This window comes from Terrapene carolina, unplaced genomic scaffold, assembly GCF_002925995.2.
Source record: "Terrapene carolina triunguis isolate 2854851 unplaced genomic scaffold, T_m_triunguis-2.0 Scaffold58, whole genome shotgun sequence".
NCBI classification, from domain to species: Eukaryota; Metazoa; Chordata; order Testudines; family Emydidae; genus Terrapene; species Terrapene triunguis.
In genome coordinates this window covers 63841045-63862922 of record NW_020664409.1, presented here as the reverse complement: position 1 = coordinate 63862922, position 21878 = coordinate 63841045, and the positions used below count along the sequence as shown (strand labels likewise).

Sequence of the window (21878 nt, the reverse complement as noted above, 5' to 3'; positions counted from 1 at the left end):
GATCTTTCTGATTACTTGGGGAAGAAAACACAGCGCACCCCCTCCCCATTAAAATAATGGGATAATAATGGAATGCAGTAAGGAGGAGCCTGTACATGGAATGGAGAACTCTATTGCTATCCAAAGTGCATCTCACTTTGAGATGCAGTATTTTTAAGAAATTCCTCAAACAGCAATACACATTAATTATAAATTGTATTCTGGTAGGGCCCACAGGAGAGGAGGAAAAGGGGGAGATGAAAGGAGGAAAATGAAAAAGGGATGAGTATACAGTGATAAAAAGAGTGATAATCAAAAAGCTAGGGAACCTAGAGCACATATAAGGAGCCATTGAAATATATGCATCGCTGTAGGCTTTTTCACATGAATTTGACAATTTATTAATGAACACTAATCAAATTAACACAGTCCACTTGAACTCCAAAATGGTGTGAAATCAATTAATAACTTTTGTTAAAGGCAATCAATTAGTTGTATTGATTTTATTTAAAACTGTGCCCAAAAGACATGATCTAGAACGGTTATGCCTGACAACTGTAGCACGTGGGTAGAAAAGGATGATGCGGATCTCGTAGGTTACAATGACCCAGCTAGAGAAGGAAATGTGGAGATCATCATTCAAAATGAACATATTGGTAGGGGAAAAGAAGGCATCAGTGCTGGCAACTCTTAAGCCAATTTCCAGTCTAATTACATGATTCGGTTTTATATTGGAAGAAATACACACTCTGATCAGTACAATAAGTTGGCCACGAAGGTTTAGATTTCACAGTAAAATATGCACAAATTATCAAGTTTCTTAACTGCTGCCATTTCATTCCCATTTCTGTCTCTTTATGTCAGCAGTGTTCTAAATGGATTGAAATAACGGTCAGATCCTCAGCTAGTGTAAATCAGCCTGGTCCCATTGAGGGTCTGATTCTCCTCACACTCCATTGACTTGGATGGGAGTTACTCCTGATTTAGACTAGTCAGTAACTGAGTGGAGAAGGGGTGGGGATGGGGGCTTTTATTTCATTCTTTTGAAAGGAAACAGTCTAGAAGCTGCTGCACGTGGTTCCAGGTTGCAGCATGAGCCCCTTAATTTCTTTGCTTATTTTCTTCCACCTTTTGACAAAATTCTACAAACTCTGCTCTTAATTTATAACAAATGATAAGATTCAAGAGACAGAGTAAAGGCTCAGAGACAGCTGAGCTTGTTTTACTTTCAGGCACCTTAGGTCAGATTCTCTATGAGGTGTAGCCACTTTACATCAACTCACCAGTGAAATGTGAGTCTAATGCCAGCAAGATCACACCAAGATAACATAGATCATTTGGTGGCAAAGAGGTTAGAAGCTCTTACTGCACTCTCCTTCTGTGAGGCAGGGAAAAGACGGCCTGGCAGGAGGAAAGGGGGAGTGGCCAGTACTGTCTCCAGTCTTCCACTGCATTTTCAGCCTCCTGTGGTGATTGCAGCTTGGCATAATTTAGAGCAGCCCTGAGAATGCTCTAACATAGTAGAAGTCTTGTTAGTCCTCCACAGAGCAGCCCTAAGTGCCACAGACATGCAAAGATGAGCTTTAAATCACTTTGTACCCCATCCCCTGACTTCTGCACATTGACCAGTGCTGAGAATCTGGCCGTTTATCCTGTTTTAAAATGGCCTAAAATATACATAACAAATAGTCTGACCTAAGCTTAAATTCATAGAATAGCTAAATCTATCCCTGAAAATGTTTGACAAGGGAAGACTTCTTTGGCCCATCAATCTGGGTGGAAGCCAGAGAGCTGAGGTATAGTTCTGTCTGCTTGCTCTAAGTACCCTGCATTTTTCTTTTTTTTTATTGCTAGAAGGTCTGACATCTTTGTAGAATGTACATGATGAACACACACGGAAGTCTGAAATGCTGATTAAGGTCATAAAGGGGAACATCTTTATTCCATATAGGGGCCTACCCAGTTCTAGCACTATATACATGGAGCAAAGATTGTGAATTTAAGGCTTTCTCTCCACAGATACCTTCATTATATAACCCATACTTCCTGGCCATTAGAGCTGGTTGAATTTGGGGGGAGGAGGGGTTGGCTAAAAAGTAGAAAGAATAAAACAGTTTGTTTCATTCAACATTTTTCATTTTTTTTAACATTTCTGATGAAAAATCATCTTGCAATGAGTGTACCATCAGCCATAAATGTCAGTGGAAATAATGTCAGTATTATTATTATAATGCTCACGATGTATCCTCACTGCAAGATGATTTTTCATCAGAAATGATAGGAAACTTTGTTGCAATTGCATATGGCAAGGCACAGCTAAAAAGCAAAGATACCTTTCTCCTTTCCTCAGCAGCTTCCAGCTTTTTCTGGATCTCCTCACGGGACAGTTCTTTCTTCTTTGGAGAGGCTAAAGTCCGTGGTGCTTCTGAGACAGGAGATGGTGGCTTTAAGATCAGTTCAAAGGCCTGGCCAGAGGCACGTTTGTTGATTTGTTTCACTTCCATATCTAGGAAATAAAATTAAAAAGGCTAAACCCAACATTGGAGGAGAGAAATAGCATACTTTGGCAATGAAAGGGAAACGGCCGAGTATGTGTAGAAAACAGGTCTCATGAGAGGTACATTCCCATTTGTTAGTAACAGTGTAAGTATAAATTAATCCTATAAAGATAAATATGTATGTCATTTTGGAAGGCTATAAAAGCATGTATATGTGTGTATGTGGGGATTTATATGGTAGTAAAGAAAGCTTAATATGGACAAATAAATATGGGCAAATAAAGCTGGTGTGAAAAATTGTCTTTCACTAGCCCTTGCCATGTTTGGTAGTTGCTTCATGAAAATGAACTACTGTAAATTTACTCTTTGGTAATTCTCAGGGTTAGAAGAAGTTTATCAATGACTTTAGAGGGAAATACATATATAGGAAGTCATGGAGGAGTAATGGTAAAAATGTTCAAAACTATTGACACTTTTAATAGTAACAAACCTACTTTTGTAAGCCCAATCTGGTTTTCCAAAGTTAAATTAAAAAGCAGTTGTTTGACCAAAAATAATCTGCATGTGATTGATGGTCATGCGAAATTAATTGGTGATTGCAGTCCAGTGGTGAACAAGTGTCCATACTTGAGACTATTCACCATCACACGTGATATCACTTGGCACCATATTGCTCATCTCAGCAACCAAGCCAAGTATTGAATTGGAATGGAGACTGAACTAGAGTTTTTCATGCGTCTGAGGCTGAGATGTCATTATCAGATCACCTGGGGAAGCTTGCATAGACTGATTCCTGCTGTACCTGTCCTATGGATAAATAAAGAATTTCTGTTTCCAAGGCTATCAATCCAGCAGCTTGACCAGTCCTTAAATTAGATTTTAAAATGTTTCTCCAAAATTGTCTCCTTTTATGCTGGTGAGGGGCAGGAATAGCTCCTGACCCCTTTGGGAATTACAGATATGCTGTACTGCTTTTGTTTGCTGAAGCAGCTGCTGAGACCCTGCTGTCTCTTAGCCCCCTACACAGGCCAGAGATGCAACTCCTCAAATAGTTTGTTCAATTCATAACACCCATCTACTTGCTCACAAGGAAAAGTCCCCAGATGTAATGAATTTAAAAACATGTTATCTCAAGCCTAGGTGAGAAAAATCCAAGTTTACTAATTGAGAATTACCTCATTGGTGCCTGCTAGGGAAAGCATATTTTCTTGATTTTCCTGAGAATTACCTCAGCTGTGAATATCTGCAATTCCTGAATGGGTAGTATTTCTTGAGGTACTAAGTACAGTACAGCTAATTATAAAATAGCCAGCCATGGGCTTTTTAAAATGAGATTTTAATATGTTGTTATTGGGGCCAAACAATCACCACAATGAGCAATAGGCAATTGGTAAGAACTAACAGCCAGAAATAGCAAGTGAATTGTTAAATCAGCAAAGCATTGACTAAATATTAGAAACTGTGAAAGTGAAATGAGTCATATCCCAGCACTGCCAAATTATTTAACAAGCAGGATGATTTCCAGTGAAGGTTACTCACCATCATATGTATAGATATTCAGGTTGCGAGGTTCAGGGTAAAAACAAGAGCAGATCAGAGACAGCATGGACAGCTCCTTCATCTTTTCCTTATAGGCTGAAATAAGAGATTGTTTGTTAGTTTACATCAGTTTCCCAAATTTCTTACTGTGAGTTTTTAATTTAGATCATAATTACAATAGTTAGCTATATGCGTGATAGAACATCTGAATCCCAGCCTGAAAGATTTTCCAAAATGTTTGCCTTTGACCATTCCTTCTGAATATGGGCATCTTTAATAGTATGTGAATGTCAGACACCCTGTACTGCCCAGACTGCTTCTGACCCCCATGTCTCCTACAACATGGTCTTAACTTCAGATCCAATGCCCTCTGGGTCTCTCTGACTTACATGAGTTGAGGATTGCTGACCAGCAATGTATTTTAATATTGGAATAGTGCCATAATCCAGTCTCTCTCTCTCTCTCTCTCTCTCTCTCTCTCTCTCTCTCTGCAGCCAGAGGCAAGTGACACTCTCACAAACTTTACAGTTCCTCCAAATCCTCCAAAATCTCATCAAGATCTCTGAAGTTCTGGTTCATGGATTGCCACTGGCAGATACTAAAGGCGTTGTCCGATACAAATGCAAATGTCATCCAAATAATTGTAAAAAAACCGCAGAAATATGGATAATTCATAACAAGAGTCTCAGCAAAACTCTTTAGAAATAATACCCTTAATACGCCAAACCAAAAAGGTTTTAACCTCCTGTCCTATTGAATTGATTTGTTAGCTCCCACGTCCGGTTCCAGTGTAAACCAATCTATATACGAAATGCACATTAATTACCATTATTTATAATTTGTATTACTGTAGGGCTCACAGGCCCCAGTCAAGGATTGGAGCCCACTTGGGCTAATGATATAACCGCTATATATTATTATTGTGTTTTTCATCCATACATCTTAAAATACTTTAGGAAGGAGGTAAGTATCATTATCCACAATTTCTGATTGAGGAAATAGAGACACAGAGAGGGTTAAGTGGCTTGCTCAAGGTTACCCAGCAGGCCAGTAGCAAAGCCAGGACTAGAACCCACATCTTCTGAATAGTAGTCCAGTGCCATAGCCACTGGTCCATACTGTACAAATGTATCCAGTAAGAGTGGATGGGAGGCAAATGCTGAGCATCCAGGGTTTGAAAATTTGCCTCCCATCCACTCTTACAGGATACAAAAAGTGCATGCACCCATGTGCCTTCAAAAAGTGCATGCATGCATGCATGTGTCTCTTCAAAACCCACATTTGCATAGAGAAGTGCCTCTTAGAATGAGAAATGATTTAATTGCACACACAGAGGCAGGTACAAGTTAGCCTCTGGAATATGAAAACATGCCCTAAAATATAACTATTACTGATGTTATTATAATTGACATAAGCACAAATTCAATCTGGATGTCACTGCATCAAATCAATGAAGCTATACCAGTGATGGATTTGACAGATTAAGTTTAAAATAATTAATAGAAATCAATAGAGATATAAAACTTCCACTCAGGCCTTCATATGCATATTGCTTGCTCTTTCTGACATTTTGTACTTAAGGAGTTTGAGCATTTGCTCCGAGGGGCTGAGGGCCCTCAGCTCTCATGAAAGGCAATGGCAATGAGGGATGCACAAGTTCAGCAGTTTTCAGGGCCAGGTCTCAAATCAGCATTCAGTAGACTACTGCTTGGGGCAACTTATAGATCTTGATCATGGGACACCAATCAATCCACCCAGAGCACACATGACCTACTGTATGCTTCATATTAACCCATACTCATCGCCAAATACCCCAGCACAAAGTTGCACCAAGAGATCTAACTGTCTGCGTACTGAGGTTGGCAAGTCCTTTATGGTTCTGTTTACAGATGGTGAAAGAATTCAGTTACATACAAAAAAACTGTAAAGACAAGAATCCCAATCAATATTTAGATCAAACAGTATTATGGAAAAGATTATCAAATGCACAAAAAAGGACTTGAGAAACATTTTTTGCACTGCTGCTGTGTTAAAGTAACTATCTTGCACTGGGAGCAATCTTTGGAATTAAGGCAGTCGTGAACACTCCATCATTATGACATTCACATCTGAAAAAGAATTTTTTATGTCCAAATGACATTTACACTAGAATCACTTGTTAGCATATGGAATCCTGCAAATGATTCCCTGCATTTAAAATGGTGATATGTTTTAACATTGCAGGATAACACCTATTTGGTTAGGCCCCAATCCAGCAAAGCACCTAAGCACATGCTTAACTTTAAGAAAATGAAGAGTCTCATTGACGATTCACATGCTTAAAGTTAAGCACTCTGAAGTGGTTTGCTGGATCAAGGCTACAAAATATTGTATATGTGTGTATGAATTAGGTATCCTAGCAATCCTGACTCTTGTTTTTAACTTTGCCAGGTATTTGATATTTGCAATTTCTAAAAGCATTTAAAACAATCAGAAAAAGTCTTTGTCCTGCCAGCTTGTCATCTACAAAACATGGTTTAAGAGATAAGAATGTCGTGCTCTGCTCTCATTCCTCTTAGTACTATAGCTGCACTAAAAGCACCTTGTGGGTGGTTCTCCTTTTTCATCCTGGGCAGTGACAGAATTCAGATGATTTACCAGGCTATACAAGTACCATGCTCTGACTTGTATTGATTTAGTCACTCTTTGCCCTAGAAAGACTTTCAGCCAGAGTTGTAAATTGGTTTGAATAATCCTGCCAGATCCTAGAGGCCACTACAGCACCATCAGCCAAACATACAGATAATATAGCATATTACAGGAAAGGTCTTTCTGTTTTAGGTACTTCGATGGTCAGCATTACTGTAGTATCTGAGCTCCTCACAACCTCTTAAATGTATCTACCCTCACAACAACCCTGTGAGGTAGGGAAGTGCTATTAGACTATTATACAGATAGGGAACTGAGGCTCAGGGCTAGTCTACACTAGAATCGCTACAGCAGCGCAGCTGTACCGATGTAGCTGTGTCACTATAGCACTGCTAGTGCAGACACTCTATGCCAGTGGGAGAGAGCTCTCCCATCGGCATCATTACTCCACTAGCTATGTCAGAGGGAGAGCTTCTCCCGCAACATAGCGCTGTCCACACTGGTGCTTAGGTTGGTGTAACTTACAGTGCTCAGTGGGTGGCTTTTTTAACCCCTCTGAGTGAGTTAAGTTATACCGAAGTAGGTGCGAGTGTGTATAGGCCCTCAGGCTATGTCTACACTATGAGCGAAGGATGTAATTCCCCCGCTTGTTTATATGTACTTGCGCAAGCTTTCATTGGGCTAGAGGAAGTATAAATAGCTGTATGCATAGTAGCATGGGTAGAGGCAACGAAAGCACAGCTAAGCTGGACTGAATACATGCCCACCAGAAACCAGTGGATATGTATTCGGCACAGCTCAGCCATGCCTCCATTGCCACCACTCGCGCTAGCTTGATGAGAGCTAGTGCGCGTACGTGTATGCGAGCAGGGGAATCACACCCCTAGCTCATAGTATAGATGTAACCTACGTGACTTGCTCAAGTCACATGGGCTGTTTGTGGCAGAACAGAGAATTGTACCTGAGTCTCCTAAGTCTTAGGTTAGCTGCCTCACCACTGAACCATCCTTTGTGGAAAAGCATGTTTTTTATTCGAAGAGCATTTTGGTAAAACCATATATTTGGAGACACAATGCTTATGACTGTGTAAGGAACAATAACTCACTTTATTTTTCAGGTGAAATGCCATATAGCAAACCCTTTTTGATCCTTCACCATTACATTCAAATCAGGTACCTATTTAACATGTATTTGCCAAAACCCTGTGGTTTTTTTGTTTGTTTTTTTTTAAACTACTTTACCAGTCCACACCAGATCTAGAATTTAAGAACCATCCTTTAATTTAGTGAAGGGGAAGGAAGAGATTCAATAACAGTAGTGATTCAGTTTGGTGGAAAACCCTGCAAAATGCTTTAAGTGGTAGATGATACCGAACATTACAATTTATGAGAATTAGAGTAAAGATAATGAACATATTTTAGCAATGGGGTAGGTGCGAACTCAAAAGTTGGGGGAGGGTTTTTTTAAATTTAATTTTATTTGTTCTGAATTTTGAAATTGAAGGAGATGGGAAGAAAGATGGGCATGAGTTAAAGTCCACAGGACTTTTTTCATTGACTTTGGATAAGGTTCAGACAATTGGATAACTAAGCTTTTCTGTGCCTAATGTCTCATCAGTTTTATATTTCATAGAATAGAGAAGAACATAAATTGATGTAATGTGTCACAATGCAAAATGCCCTTTGTGGAAAAGAGGCGGGGTGAGGGGAGGAGTGCTGAAAAAGTGTTAGTACTATCTTAATAATATTGTACTTTCAGCTTTTATGTGATTTTTTTTTTTTATGAGCTATCATAATTGAGAGGGACCATTATGGTCAGCCTCTTCTTTAACTACAGCTAAGAAATTGCTGCCTGAGCAATGTTTGGGTGGTGACAGCTAATTTCATATAATCGCTCTCCCAGTAAGATGAGTTTCCTGTTTGCATTCAAAGCCTATGAATGAATCCTCCCTTCCCACAACCACATTCTAAATTCAGATCACAGAAGAATATGATACTGCAAGTGACATCCACTCATTCACATGCTGTATCCATATATGAATGCCAATTATCTTCCTCCATTTGTCATAATGACCATGATTAGCTATCAACATTTGGTTAAGATTTTCAACTATATCATTTCATCATTTATCATTTTATCATAAAAAATCATGTGTTAACTGAAATAAATATACACAAAAGTGATGGCTCTTTTTGTTGATTCTTTAAAACTTGTAAAGAAAATGATGATTATAACAAGGCGTATTTTCCAGGGTCAGTTTTACAACTGGCTTTGCTAATTATGCGGATCCTCATTCAGTCACATATTGTGCACATAACTGTTAACTACTTCTGTAGTAAATGATGTTAATCTTGGGATTACAATAAGCTTTGATAAGGAAATGACTAGTAAAAAATGATATTGACCAACGAGGGCAATAGAACCTTTTCAGACTTATAGTTTCAATTACATATAAAGCCTTTAATTGTCTAGATCTAGTATTAAAGTTGGGGGAAGCAGGGGCGCACTGCTGCCACCCATTGGCTAAAAGCAGAGGGGAGCTCAGCCTTGCCAACTCTTGCAATTTGACTGGGAGTCTTGTGTATTTCTTAATACCTTGGCTCCTGGAATCATGTGAATATATCAGAATCCCAGCTTTCAATTTTTTTTTTAAAGTAAGTTTCTTGTTCTCATGGTTGTAGAGAAAACATGACCTGTGTGCAACCTGAAGGCTCAGAATGCAACTAAAATGTATTATCAAATTTATTATTTTAAAAAATAATTTAAAGTCAATTTCACGATTTTGGGGGCTTGACTCATAATTTTGAGCATTTGGGGTTGGGGTTGGCAATACTGGAAGCGTCCCCTCCTTTCCCTGGCTCAGGTAAACAGTTTCCTGGACTGATCCCCCTTCTCCTGAACTGGTGCAGTGAGAACTTCCCATCCTGTTTCAGTTTGCTTTAACCACTCTTAGAGTCTGAGTTACCTGTGTACTCATCTCACTCTGTTTCCCTCTCAGGCATGTCAGGCAACTGACATGAAACAGATTGTTCTTGAATTCCAAGGCTGTAGCTCAACTGGACCATCAGCAAAATTACCTTGGATCAGGGATCCTATCTATGGAATTCCCTCAGTGAAGAATCCCTCTGTTTCTGCCCTCAAGCTGCTTCTATTTAGGATGCTGTATCTCTGCCCATTCTGGCCTCTCCTTTCCCACCAGCTCTTCCTCTTTGGATTATTCCCTTTTGTCTAGTTTGTTTAGGGAAATGTCTAGTATCTCTAGGCTGAGTTACAATTTAATTTTACTTTTAATATTTTTGAGCTTTCTGGACACTCTGCCCAGAAACAGGTGCTCCAGATATCAGTCAATGTATTGGGGGGGGGAGGGGGAAAGCAGTGTTTCCAGCTCTTCTGATTTACTTGGGAGTTTCATGATATTTGCTGCTTTTTCTTCAGTCCCCAGGACCGGGAGTCATGAAATTACATGAGACTCTCACTCAGCTTTCATTTTAACAAAAGTAATTTCTAGCCCTCAGGGTTGTGGAGAAAAGCTTGTAAACATGAACCCAAGTGTACACTCAAGGCAGAGAAACCAGACAATTATTATATTTTTTTAAAAAATCTATTTTTTAAGCTAATTTCATGATTTCTGGGGGCCTGACTCATGGTTTTTGAATGTTTGTCATTGGCAACGCTGAAAATAGGTTAACATGAATAGGATAGTCAATTTTGCTGTTAAAAGCAATATTGAAGGGCTGGAAAATCACTTGGATAATGATACGATGCAAAATAAATTTATAAAATAGCAAATTTTGGTGTACTTTACTAAGATAGCATGAGGGCTCATAAGCCTTGAACCTAGGCCTGTGGGTTTCCCGGCTATGCATAGACTGTTGCTATGCATAGACTGTTGCTACCCAGCAGCATAGTCAAATTCTTCAAGAAGGGGGCTAATGAAGCACTAGCCTTGCCCATGAAGTTCCTGATTAGTGGAGATGTCCAGCTCTCTCCCCCTCCCATCAATTGGCTGGAACGCTCTACTTAAGCCAGAAAGAGGCTCAGGAAATTGAACAACTAGACGAATCACTGGAGGGCTACTATGGACCCTGCCTACCTGCCTGACTGCAGAGCCCTGCCTTCCAGCCTGTTCTGGTCCTCCTTATCTCAGATCCCTGTCTGTTCCCATTTTCCTGCTTTCTCTTCAGGTCCCTGCTCTTACCCCTGATGCTGACTTTGGTTTGGCACCTGACTCTGTCTCTGGTTCCTGATTCTAACTCTTAGGCATGACTGTCCTGGTCACTACAGACATGTATCTAATGGAGTGCAGTTTCTTTGGACCATTGGTTTAGGTTAATCAAAGGGATAAATATGAAGATAAAAAATATGCTGGGAATTTCAAAGGAACCTAAGGGACTTAGTTGCCTAAATCCCATGGAAACTCAGTGGAAATGGTGTGCCTAACTCCCATAGACTCCTTCAAAAATCCTAGACTCAGTGATTAAATGACACCCGTTTATCAGCATTTGAAATGTTCTGAATATAATCTAGTGCCCACTGTCTGTTTTCTCAAAGTGGGCTGTTACGTGCATGTATGCTGACTTTCTATTAATACAGAACTCTTGACCTGCATGGTTGTGTGAAGAAGGTTGAAAAGTCTCTTGCATTGCAGATCACAGTGTGGGGCTCCATGGGGGCCTTCTGTTCTGTGCAAGTGGTGATGGTGGGATTTGTGAAGAGGGGAGGAACGGCTCTGCCACCCCTCTCCCCATAGCACACCAGCCAGTGCCATGAACTGATGTGGAGGAATAAATAATTGGCTACTGATATAAACCAGCAACTAATTACTGCCTGTCTGGAGAAAGCAGAGAAACCACGGAACAAATTGGGACAAAGTCACAATTCATTGCATGCTCATTGCCCTATAGTCAGGGAAGACTATTATGTCACAACATAGCCCACAGAAAGTTTCCTATTAATCATTTGGGCTATTTGTTTACATTTGAAAGCAGACTAATAAGGAATATAAATGCTATTTATTCATTGACATATTTTCATTTGTCAAATATCTATTCCTTGTCCCTTTGCTGAATCTGGTCCATAAATAATAACCCATCAGGGCCCTTCGTGGAGTTCTTCCATCACACCCTAGACAATCAGTGCTCTGTGGTATTGACATCTCAAAGGGCCAAACACTAGTGCACTACCACTGTGCTATTTCTTAGTGGTCACAAAGCACAACTCACAACACAGTCCACTTCCTTCCCCACATCTCTGCTCTCCGGCTTGTTGTCAAATCGTCAGCCTTCCGGGATGAATTCTAGTTATTGAACCTGAATCCAATTTTATTGTCTGCTTTGGAAAAGACTGGTAGGCCGAAAGGTAAGAGATAAGATTAGATGAAGCATGAAATGCAAGATACACAAGGTTCATATCACTGTGGTATACTATAGCCACATTTATATTGATTTCTCAGGGATTTCATTGACAAAAACACTGTTACATTCTGAAGGTTAACTTTGTTTATACTGACTCTGATGTGCTGGGCCCTTTTGCTTTGTAATAGAAATACTGTCAGTGTGAGGGCTGTGTTATTCCTTTGAATGCCAAACTCAGAGTCATCTTTTAGCCGGTAATTCTTGTTGTAATCCACAAAAATGTGCTGCAGCCTTATTGTGAAATGAAACAGGGATTATATGATCATAATTGTAATTGATTTCTGATGGATTTAAACATAACAGAAGCACATGGAAAGGTTAATATCTGTATTTAGCTCACATTTTGTACTTTCTCATTCTTTTAGGACAATATTATAGGCAACTCACAATATTGTTTATATAAATCACCAGTGATTTTAAGGGACTATTTCCTTAGCAGCATTATTCATCTTTTTATAGCATCTGAAAGTGTGCTTGGTGCTGGAAAGCGAGCACAAGAGACTGGCTTCTGTCCTGTAGATCTCCCTATGTCAATAATGGACTTGACAGAGAAATGAAATCATAACATCCACCAGGAATGAAGAGGGAGGAAGAAGGATATGGGTGTGATGGTACCCAGGGTGGTGTGGCATCTCACCACCACCTTCCCCTTAGCGTGAAGCGGTCTTGTCTGTGCCTGCTGTGGGTCAGCTCCCTGAACCACCACCCTCTGGCAACATAAGCACTATCTTCCTGGCCCTGCAGGCCTTGCTCTGTCTGTACAGGTAGCAACAGGCCCACACCAGCCCCTGAATACTTTGAGCTATCCCTGTAGTGTTCAGCCCTTTGCCCACAGTACACACCAGCTTGTAAGCGTCAACTCAGGACCAGCACTTTGCTTAGCACCACAACACTTAGATACACTTATTGTGTGTGTGTGTGTGTGGGGGGGGGATTTTATCAAAGAATAGAGATGCAGGTGATAATGAGTAAGAATATTGGAAACAAATGGTTATATATCAAACTAAATCATAGCTAAGTTTAGTCTCTAGAAAGCATGCTAACAGGTTAACCTGCTGTCGAAAGAAGCCTATCTCATCCAAAGTTCTCTCCAGCATTTTCAGTCAAGCCTAGCTGAGATCTCATGTTCATGAAGCAAACCTGCTGTCCTTTTACTTCCTAGGTGAGGGATGCCTGGGTGCCTGGTCTGCCCTCCAAACATAGCCAAAAAATCCTTTGAAGGGCACCTCAAGATCAGGTTCTCCTCTCCCACTATTTTCTTTTCCGGTTAGTTTCTTTCGTGAAGGTCTTACAAGTCTTTATTTGCATTCAGTTCAGATTGGTGATAGAAGACCCATTGTGAATGAGACAATGCTCAATTTACATGTAAACAACTAGACATCTCTTGTCAGACAGAAAACCTGTTTTTCACCTTTGCTGGTGACCAGCCCCCCAGATACAGACTTTGAGAAAAAATATTTTCAGTATATATGCATGATTCCTTACACAACACCTGTACATGCACTGGGCAATGATATTGATGACCAGTGACACACCAGATTTTATTTGAGACATCACCTGCACCCCCTTGCCAGTTGGCATTAAGAGGTTCTTGAGTCACAACGGGTAACAGAAATATGGCTATGTGAGCTCTCTGCATCTGCCTTGGTGGCTGAAAGATTTTGGCTTTGGTTTTTTATGTGTAAATGTACTTTTTTTTTTTTTTGTAGATGATGCTGCAGAAGTGAGGTTTTTAGGGATGAATTAAATTGAGGGCCCTGATCATGCAAACACTTGATTGCTGTCATCAGTAGCCCCGTTGATTTCAACTCATGGAAATAAAGTTAAGCATATGCATAAACATTTGCAGGATTGGGGCCTAGATGAACAAATACTTGTCGGGACGCAGCAGCGGAGATAGGGCTGGACAGTGAATTGAAGCCCATAGATTGCATCCAATGTATCCTCCTCTAACTGTATTGAGAATGGGTGCAGTTTGTAGTGTGTTCACTCTGGTGACAAGTATTGACACAAGACTGAAGTAAAATGTACTCTCTGTAGTCTTGTAACTATTAAAGCAAAACAAAACAAAATCAATTTGGCCAACTCCTGAAATCCCTACTCAGTTTTTACTCAGACTACGCTCACTCTTGCTTCAGGGTTTGGCTCGTTGACTTTTATACTTGACTCTCTGTGAGTTCTATGTGTGGGGAAATCAGTCAGAATGAAAATGAATTCATTTTCTACCAGCTTTGTTTAACTTGGGTATTAGACACCAAAATCTAATATCCAATGCCCAGGGCTTGGAAACAACCAGTACTCACCATATGCCATACAACACCTCTCTGAAACCACTACTTTGTTCTCCAGAATCTCAGCTTTTAAAAAAACTTTTAAAGCTTTTTTTCATTTAAAAAAAGAGTGAACTGCTACCTGTTATAGTTTGAAAAGAAAAACCTCATAAATATGAACCAAGTGTAGCTAAGGACTTGTCTATGCAGGGAAGCGATTGTGAAATAAGCTAGGCTGTGGATTTAAAGTGCAATGGCGATTCTGCACTAGTTCTCCATGAGGACACTTATTCTGCACTTAATCCAAAAGGGATTAAACTAAACCACACAAAGGCACTCATAGTGTTCACATGAGGAGCTAGTGTAGAATAGCTATTCCACAAGAATTAAAATTAATAATAATTACACACAAGTATTATAAATCATACTTATTAATAAAAATAATTAATAATAATTCCACTCTTAGCAGTTACAGGTTATTTCCTGGTGTAGATAAGCCCTGATGCAGAGAAGTGTGCTTGAGTCTGCAGTGAGCCTGGAACAATAGCTCTGACTGAGAAGTGTGACTTGCCCCATTCATTAACTCAGCTGCCCAGCCATGTAATTGAAATGTCAACAGTTAACTATTTCATTCCTTGTGCAAGAAATTAGAGGGAGGCTCACAGAGCTGCATGGTGTACTGTGAGTGACAGCTCACTTCGATGCCACAAGTGGATGGCATTTGGGAAATACTACTAATTTTTCCCCCAATCAAGAAGAAGCCAAGCTAGAGAGCTTAGGAAAGGTCACAGGCTTATTGAAGTCCCAGTGAGGGGAGCACACACTATTATGTCTGAGACATCTATAGTTACCAGCATCCAGTTTTGGTGACTCACATCGCAGAGCTTATTTTGTGGGTGGAGCTTGGAAGAATGCCATCACCTTTCCCTCTCTGCAATCTTACCCTTGGTTGTGACTGAATGCGTAGCACAACTCAGGATGGGGTGTTGTGCGCACAAGGGTCACTTTAAGCCACTTTTGCACTACCACACTCCTGGGCTATCTGTGTACTGGACTGGTTTCTCCATTGTAAATTAGATCAACCTAAAGGCTGCTCTAAATTATGCTCACTGCCAGTGGCCTGAAGGTTCTGGTATGGTACACAGAGATTAGCAGTATGCAGGAAAGCACTGGCTATGCCCCCTTTTACCTCTAGGAATGTCCCCTCTTCTGGCTGGTGGGAGAGATGGCATAGGAGCCACACTGTGGCCAACTCTGTTGGCTTTACAGTCCAGTGTGGCATTGTGCAAAGTAGCTTAGTGCAGGGGAGAATCTCTCCTTGTTTTCTGAATGAATTTTTTTAGAACGCGGGAGAAGCATCTTTAATTGCATAATTTTGTTGACTCTCAGGCAGTGATCCTCAGTTGCTTTTGAAGAAACCAGAATGCTATCAGTGGTGCAATTTATAAGCAGGCTCAGAGACTCAGAAAGCAAGGCAATAAAATGATTTTTTTAAAGAATCCATCACATGTTGGTGTATAGGTGCGCAAGGTAACTGATGACTTGCCAAAATTGGAAGATCAGAAACTCAGGTTGGAATGACAACAGTTGAGGATATTGATGCCCTATCAAGGGAAATATTAGCTGAAATAAATGGTAAAAAGATGAATCTTCTGATTCATATCACGAGCATCTCAGAAAATAACATCCGTTATTGTGACATAGCATATGGGGCACACTGCAGGAATGAAAATCAGTAGAGGTGGGATCCACTCTGAAAGATGTGTTGGGAGCAGGTTTTACCACTCATCCATGCTTTTGAGTGCAATATTGTGCTCCTGTAGTCTTGTAACAATTAAGAAAAAAAAAAACTATTTGACTGACTCCTGAAATCCCTGCTCAGTTTTCACACAGACCGTACAGATTCAACTCTCTCTCACTTCAAGATGTGGCTCACTGATTTTTATATTGGACTCTCTGTGAGTCCTGTGTGTGGGAAAATCAGTCAGAAAATGAATTCATTCATATTATATCAGCTTTGTTTGACTTGGACATTAGACACCAGAATTCCAATATCTAACGACCAGGGCTTGGAAGCAACTGGTATGCACCAGATGCTATACAAGCACCTCTCTGAAACCACTACTTTGTTCTCCAGAATCTCAGCTTTAATTTAAAAAAAAGAGTAAGCTTCTATCTGTTATAGTTGGAAAGAAAACCTCAGAAATATGAACCAAGTGTAATTAAGGACTTGCCTACCCAGGGAAGCTATTGTTAAATAAAGAAAGGGAAGGTTTTTGGATTGAACACCATGGATCAAGCCCTTACAAAGGACCCTGTATGAATTGCCGAATTTATTTGTGAACTTCAGGGCCTGATTATTGCATGACAAAATGATGACGACAACCACCTTTGGCTTTACTGTAGAATAAACCAAAAGAGGGAAAAATAAGAAAAGGCAATCCAGAAAAACTGCTCATTGTGTTTAGAAAATATATGAATCATTACAATTCTGATTGTCTATTTTGGATAATAATTCTAATAAGAATGCGGAAATGCATAGCAGAGGTCCATACCAGTGAGAAAAAAGTAAATGGTACAAATCTAATCTATTCTCATGGCAATTACAGTTTTTGATTTAATATTTGTTTGCAATTTTGTAGCTCCTTTTGGAGGCTGTGCCGAAATCAATAAAGTTATGTAGGCATGAGCAGAAGTATTTGTGATGTTTTCTATCTCCAAAGCAAGTTCTGTTTAAAACTCATTTTAATGGAATCAAGCATTAATGTCAAATGTTCTTCATAAGTTAACCTAGAATGGTAGTGCAATCAATGAGTATCATGGAATACTTCCCCAAATCACTGGAAACTATTACATTTCATGTTCAGGACCAGGTTTTAGCCCTCAGCCTCCACCTGTGCATGTGCAAAATGGCATCTGCACATAACTATGCCCTTTAAGTGTAAGCCCAGTTTCTCCCATGAATTAGGTAGCTTTGCAGTATGCCCCCAGTGTACAGCAGTTCTAAAGCCAGCATAGCATATGGACCCAAAAAACCCATTTGAAGCCCTGTACAAAGAGATGTTAGACTATTTAAAGGGTGCACACAAATATCTTTTTTTTTTTTTGCATCTGCAATATGTAGGCACAAATATGTGCATAATTAATTTTGAGCATGTAGATATAAAGGGTGGCTAGAGACTTGACTGAAAATTTACCCGTAATGTTCAAATTAATCAGTGATCACTTCAGTGGGTATTCTCACCAAATTAATTACTTTATATGGCAATGGTATGATTTGTATTTAAGGTGCATAGTAGGATTCAAATATTCCTGTTCATTTTATTTTCTGATGTCATGAGGTTAATGCTCTGGAAGTCGTTAACTTACCATTTTACATTATTTTTGTTTACATAATTCTGCTTGGTGAAGCTATGAAAAACCAATTTATAGAATCCTGATTGTTATGGTCACTTGTGACATGAGTTAATGGGGTTATTTTGTTGAGCTAATGCACCATATTGTTAAGATGATATTTTAATGGTGTTTTCTTGTCCCAGAAGAAAAAAAAATCTTATAGTGGTTCACGGTGTATTTGAGAACAGAAGTGCATATGCTGCCCAGGCTTTAGATCAAAGCAGTTATAAAAAGCCACTGGGAGCTGGGATGTTGCTAACTGTGGGCCCCTAGCTCTGTGCATGGAAACGGGACACTCCATGTACAAATCTCTTGCCTGTGTGGAAGAGGGACTCTATTGTCTCCACAACACTGTCCTCACCCTGAACCCCATGGGGGCCTCAGTGGTTCAGGGCCAAGCTGGGGGAGATATGGATATGACAGAACAGGAGTGGGCAGGATGGGGTTGGGGGAGATGCATCTTCTCCCTCTTCAGCTCTGCAAAACCTCAGCAATTAAGATAATACAAGCCACAACCTGTATTCTCTCTTCTGCTTAGCCCTTTCAGGTATCCTATGGGCCACCCTGGCCAGAGGACCCTCTTGTAGCTCAACTCCAGTAGGACTGAGGGGACTCTAATGGGTGCCAAAGCTGATGCGCAGGAGTCGAGGTTTCTTGTGGATCCCTAGCATCCATTCAGATCCCAGGGAATCTGCCAGATATTTGGGATAGGCTCCAAAGCTTTTTCTTTGGAGGGATCAAACCCTGCCCCGCTTCCCAGCAGGACTATAGGTGGTTATCTCTGCAAGAGGATCCTCTTGGAGCTTTCCTCCCCAAAATTCCCCTCAAACAGGAAAGTCTGATCTGAGCCATTACAATGGACTATGTAAAGAAAGAACCAGAGGTGCTATTTAAAATGGGGAGTGAATTCAAAGATTCAGTGTTCCTATGGTGGTTGTATTTCCTTTCCAACTACCTGTGCTCCCAACATTCCCCTTTAATGATGGTTTATAGTTGCCTGTCACTGGTGCCTCTAGGAAAGTGAATGTTACTAATGCCATCCTGTAGAAGACTGAGGGGGATGTTCATTTTTAGGATACTCATCTCACTTCACAGGAGGTCACCCCCACCATCTTTAATGGACAAACATGGTGCAAGGTGGTTGTGTGTTTTAGTTCTGTATCAGTGGTTCACAGCCCAGAAAATAGCCAAAAAACATTGTCCTGCAACCCACCATACCACTCACTCCCTTATGTGGCAAAGGATTGTGGGATTTGGGTCATGGGATGATTTTTTTTCAGCTATTTGGTGAGTGACAGATCCAAAAGGGATTTGGGGGCGTGTGCTGCTGGGGTGAGGTAGGCTGGTGCTCTTGGGGTTTCTGGCCACCTGTAAAACACACTGCCCTGAGGGTTGGTGCTGAATACTGTGCGTGGGGGAGGGGACGGAGGAGCTACTTTTGAGAAGGGTGCTGGGCAGGAAGAGGTGGCGCGTGGGCAGAGGCTGCAGCAGGAAGAAAGAGTGAGCTTCCTTCCTCTACTGCCAACCTCCGCTCCAGGTGTTCGAGACCCAGAGATTTTACAGCTCTCAGCTGAGGGGCGCAAAGCACTGAGTACCCCATTGCAACCCACTCTTGGGTCACACCCTGTTCAATCTGAATTGCAGTGTAGCTTGGAAATTAGCAGAGTAGCTTCCGTTCACATTCTCAACTGCTACAGTCTCCTTCAGGCCAGCCCCTGTTTTTATATGAGAAAGCCAGATACTTTTCTTTTATGCTTTAGAAAATAAAAATGGAGCCCACAATTTAAAAGCTCTACTCAGTGTAGTTCTAATGCAATGACACTCATTCCTAGATTGTTTTAGCTGCCTGAGGTTTTAGCTAAATGGGACTTTTATTATATTATGGCACTCTGAGAAGAAACAGAGCCCTGTTACTGTGGCAGTCTTTGCATCCGTTCTGCCACGATTTTATTTTTATATTGTTGTGCAAACCTGCAAGCGCTTGACTTGGAAACATATATCAACATGGACTTGATTACTCTGTTGCTCAGGCAAAACCCTCATGGAAGCTAATGGATGTTTCACATAAATAAGGACTGCAGGATTAGGTCTTAATAGATGGGTTGGATTTTTGAATAGATGGATTTGCAGCCTTCCCAGAATATTATTGTTTTTAAGGTGTATCCTTCATATTGTTTGTTCAAATGGTTTTTGTACATTCAAATTCTTTCACCTGCACACATGGGTTAGAATCTGCCACCTCCGTGACAGGTGTTACTGCTGCAATAGTGTGCATGCAAAGTTGTGGGTATATAAATAGGAGCTGGTTGAAGTCCCAACAAAAATGAGACTCCGCATCTTATACAAATCGCACACAGCAGCCAAAATATTGGTCTCCCAAAAGCATAAGGTAATATGTGAACTACAGAATAACACTGACACTGCAGTATTTGGTATACTAGTTCCCCATGTGTGATGTATCCTAAATGTGACTTGGTAAATAAAAGTCAAAGCAAGAAATAATTAGCTCAGGCTTTAAAAGCTTGTTGAAACTATCGGTAATCTAATGCAATATGTACAAACGGCTTACTAGGAATTTACATAAAGCCAAACAGTTCACTCCAGCATTTCCAGTGTCAGAATGTATTGACTATTGTGGCTTTGAAGATAATTAGCATGCAACCAGAATCTTAATCTCTACGCAGCATGTAAAGTATCTTAAAAGTAATTTTAAGGTTCAGATGTGAAAGCAAATGGATTCTCAACAAGTTGTCACAGCACACTTACCTCAACCCTGTTGTACCTAGGCACTGTACTATGTGTTACCCTGTGTCAAAGATATCGAATTCTGGCCCAAGGTGCCTACATAGTGTGGAATCGTCAGGACCGCCATAGCTGCACAGCAAACTCTCATCCTGAGGTTTCTATCTTGTCCCTAGCAGTGGCTGCATAGTGTCTATAAACCACTTAAGCTTCACCTGCTTCTTCATTGTGTTGCCTTTTGTGCAGTGATTTACATCTGTGCAAAATGAGGTCAAAAGGGGTGTAAAATGCTGCCACTGGTGAACTGAGTGAAGAATTCTGATGGGCTAGCATTTTGCAATCACTTTGCTCCAGTGTTAATGACAAAGCAAAGTGCAAGGCAGTAAAGAGTCAGGCCCATGGACTCCCTGTACCAAAATGTTTATACTCTAAGCAGAAGGGGCAGACAAAGGGTGGGAGGGGAAACAGAGAGGTGAAGTGACTTGCCTGGATCACAAAGCACATGAATGGCAAAACTGGATGTAGAACACAGGTCTCCTGACTCCCAGTTCAATTACTACACTCCCTCTCTTATAAGATAGTAGGATGTTATGCATTCTGGTTGACAAATTCCATTCAACATGATGCTCCTACAGATTAAAGTTAACTAAAGTATAATTGTTATTGCCTATATAATGAACCCATTTTTTATTAAAACAATACCTTCGCTTGTGGGATAAATCATTGTTCTGAGGCCTGGATGATTGTATGCAATGTCTTAGCACAACAGGACTATGTTGATGGCATAGGACATTGTGTAAGACTTAACTCAGAATTTCTTTGCTTTTCTAGACTTATATCTCAACCTCAGCATCATGTATTTTGGAAGGGTAGTATTATGGTAATTTTATTTTTGATAATGACATTGTCTTCCATTTGAGATCACACTGATATCTTAATGTGGTCTGGACAGACTTTGTCTGATGATTCATAACTTGATCTTATGTGGACCATTGACAAACTGATGTCATTTTATTTCATGTTGACAGAGCAATACCTTGACTAGACTGTAGTGATGTAATCCTGACATACTGGTTGTCTTGCCATTATAATCTGGATTCCAAAGACTCTCACTGTTGTTTGATTTCATCTTGGCATCATAGCATCATTTTTTATTTCAATTGATATCTGTTTACATTCTCACCAAAACTTGCATTGACATTACTATCAAATCACTGAAATCACTCTGTGGCCTTTCTCAAGAGGGCATGAAATTAGTTGTATTACCAAAATATTGTGAAATATGACCAGCTTTTTGTTCTGTGTTTGGACAGTGCCTAGCGCAATGAGCTCCTGGTCCATGAGGATGGCTCCTGGGTGCTATTGCAATACAAATAAATAATACCACTAAATAATTGCTTTTCTCAAACTGT

General features: G+C 40.3%; 1 protein-coding gene across 1 annotated transcript in view; it reads right to left on the bottom strand.

Moving 5' to 3' along the window:
* The window catches only part of STMN2 (stathmin 2), a 57883-nt gene that overhangs the window by 19415 nt on the left and 16590 nt on the right, over positions 1 to 21878 (bottom strand). Inside the window, exons 2-3 of the mRNA XM_026659005.2 lie at positions 4017 to 4112; positions 2313 to 2485 (exon numbers count right to left, since the gene is read on the bottom strand). Coding sequence (XP_026514790.1) covers positions 2313 to 2485; positions 4017 to 4112 — 269 coding nt within the window. The remainder of the gene's footprint in view (positions 1 to 2312; positions 2486 to 4016; positions 4113 to 21878) is intronic.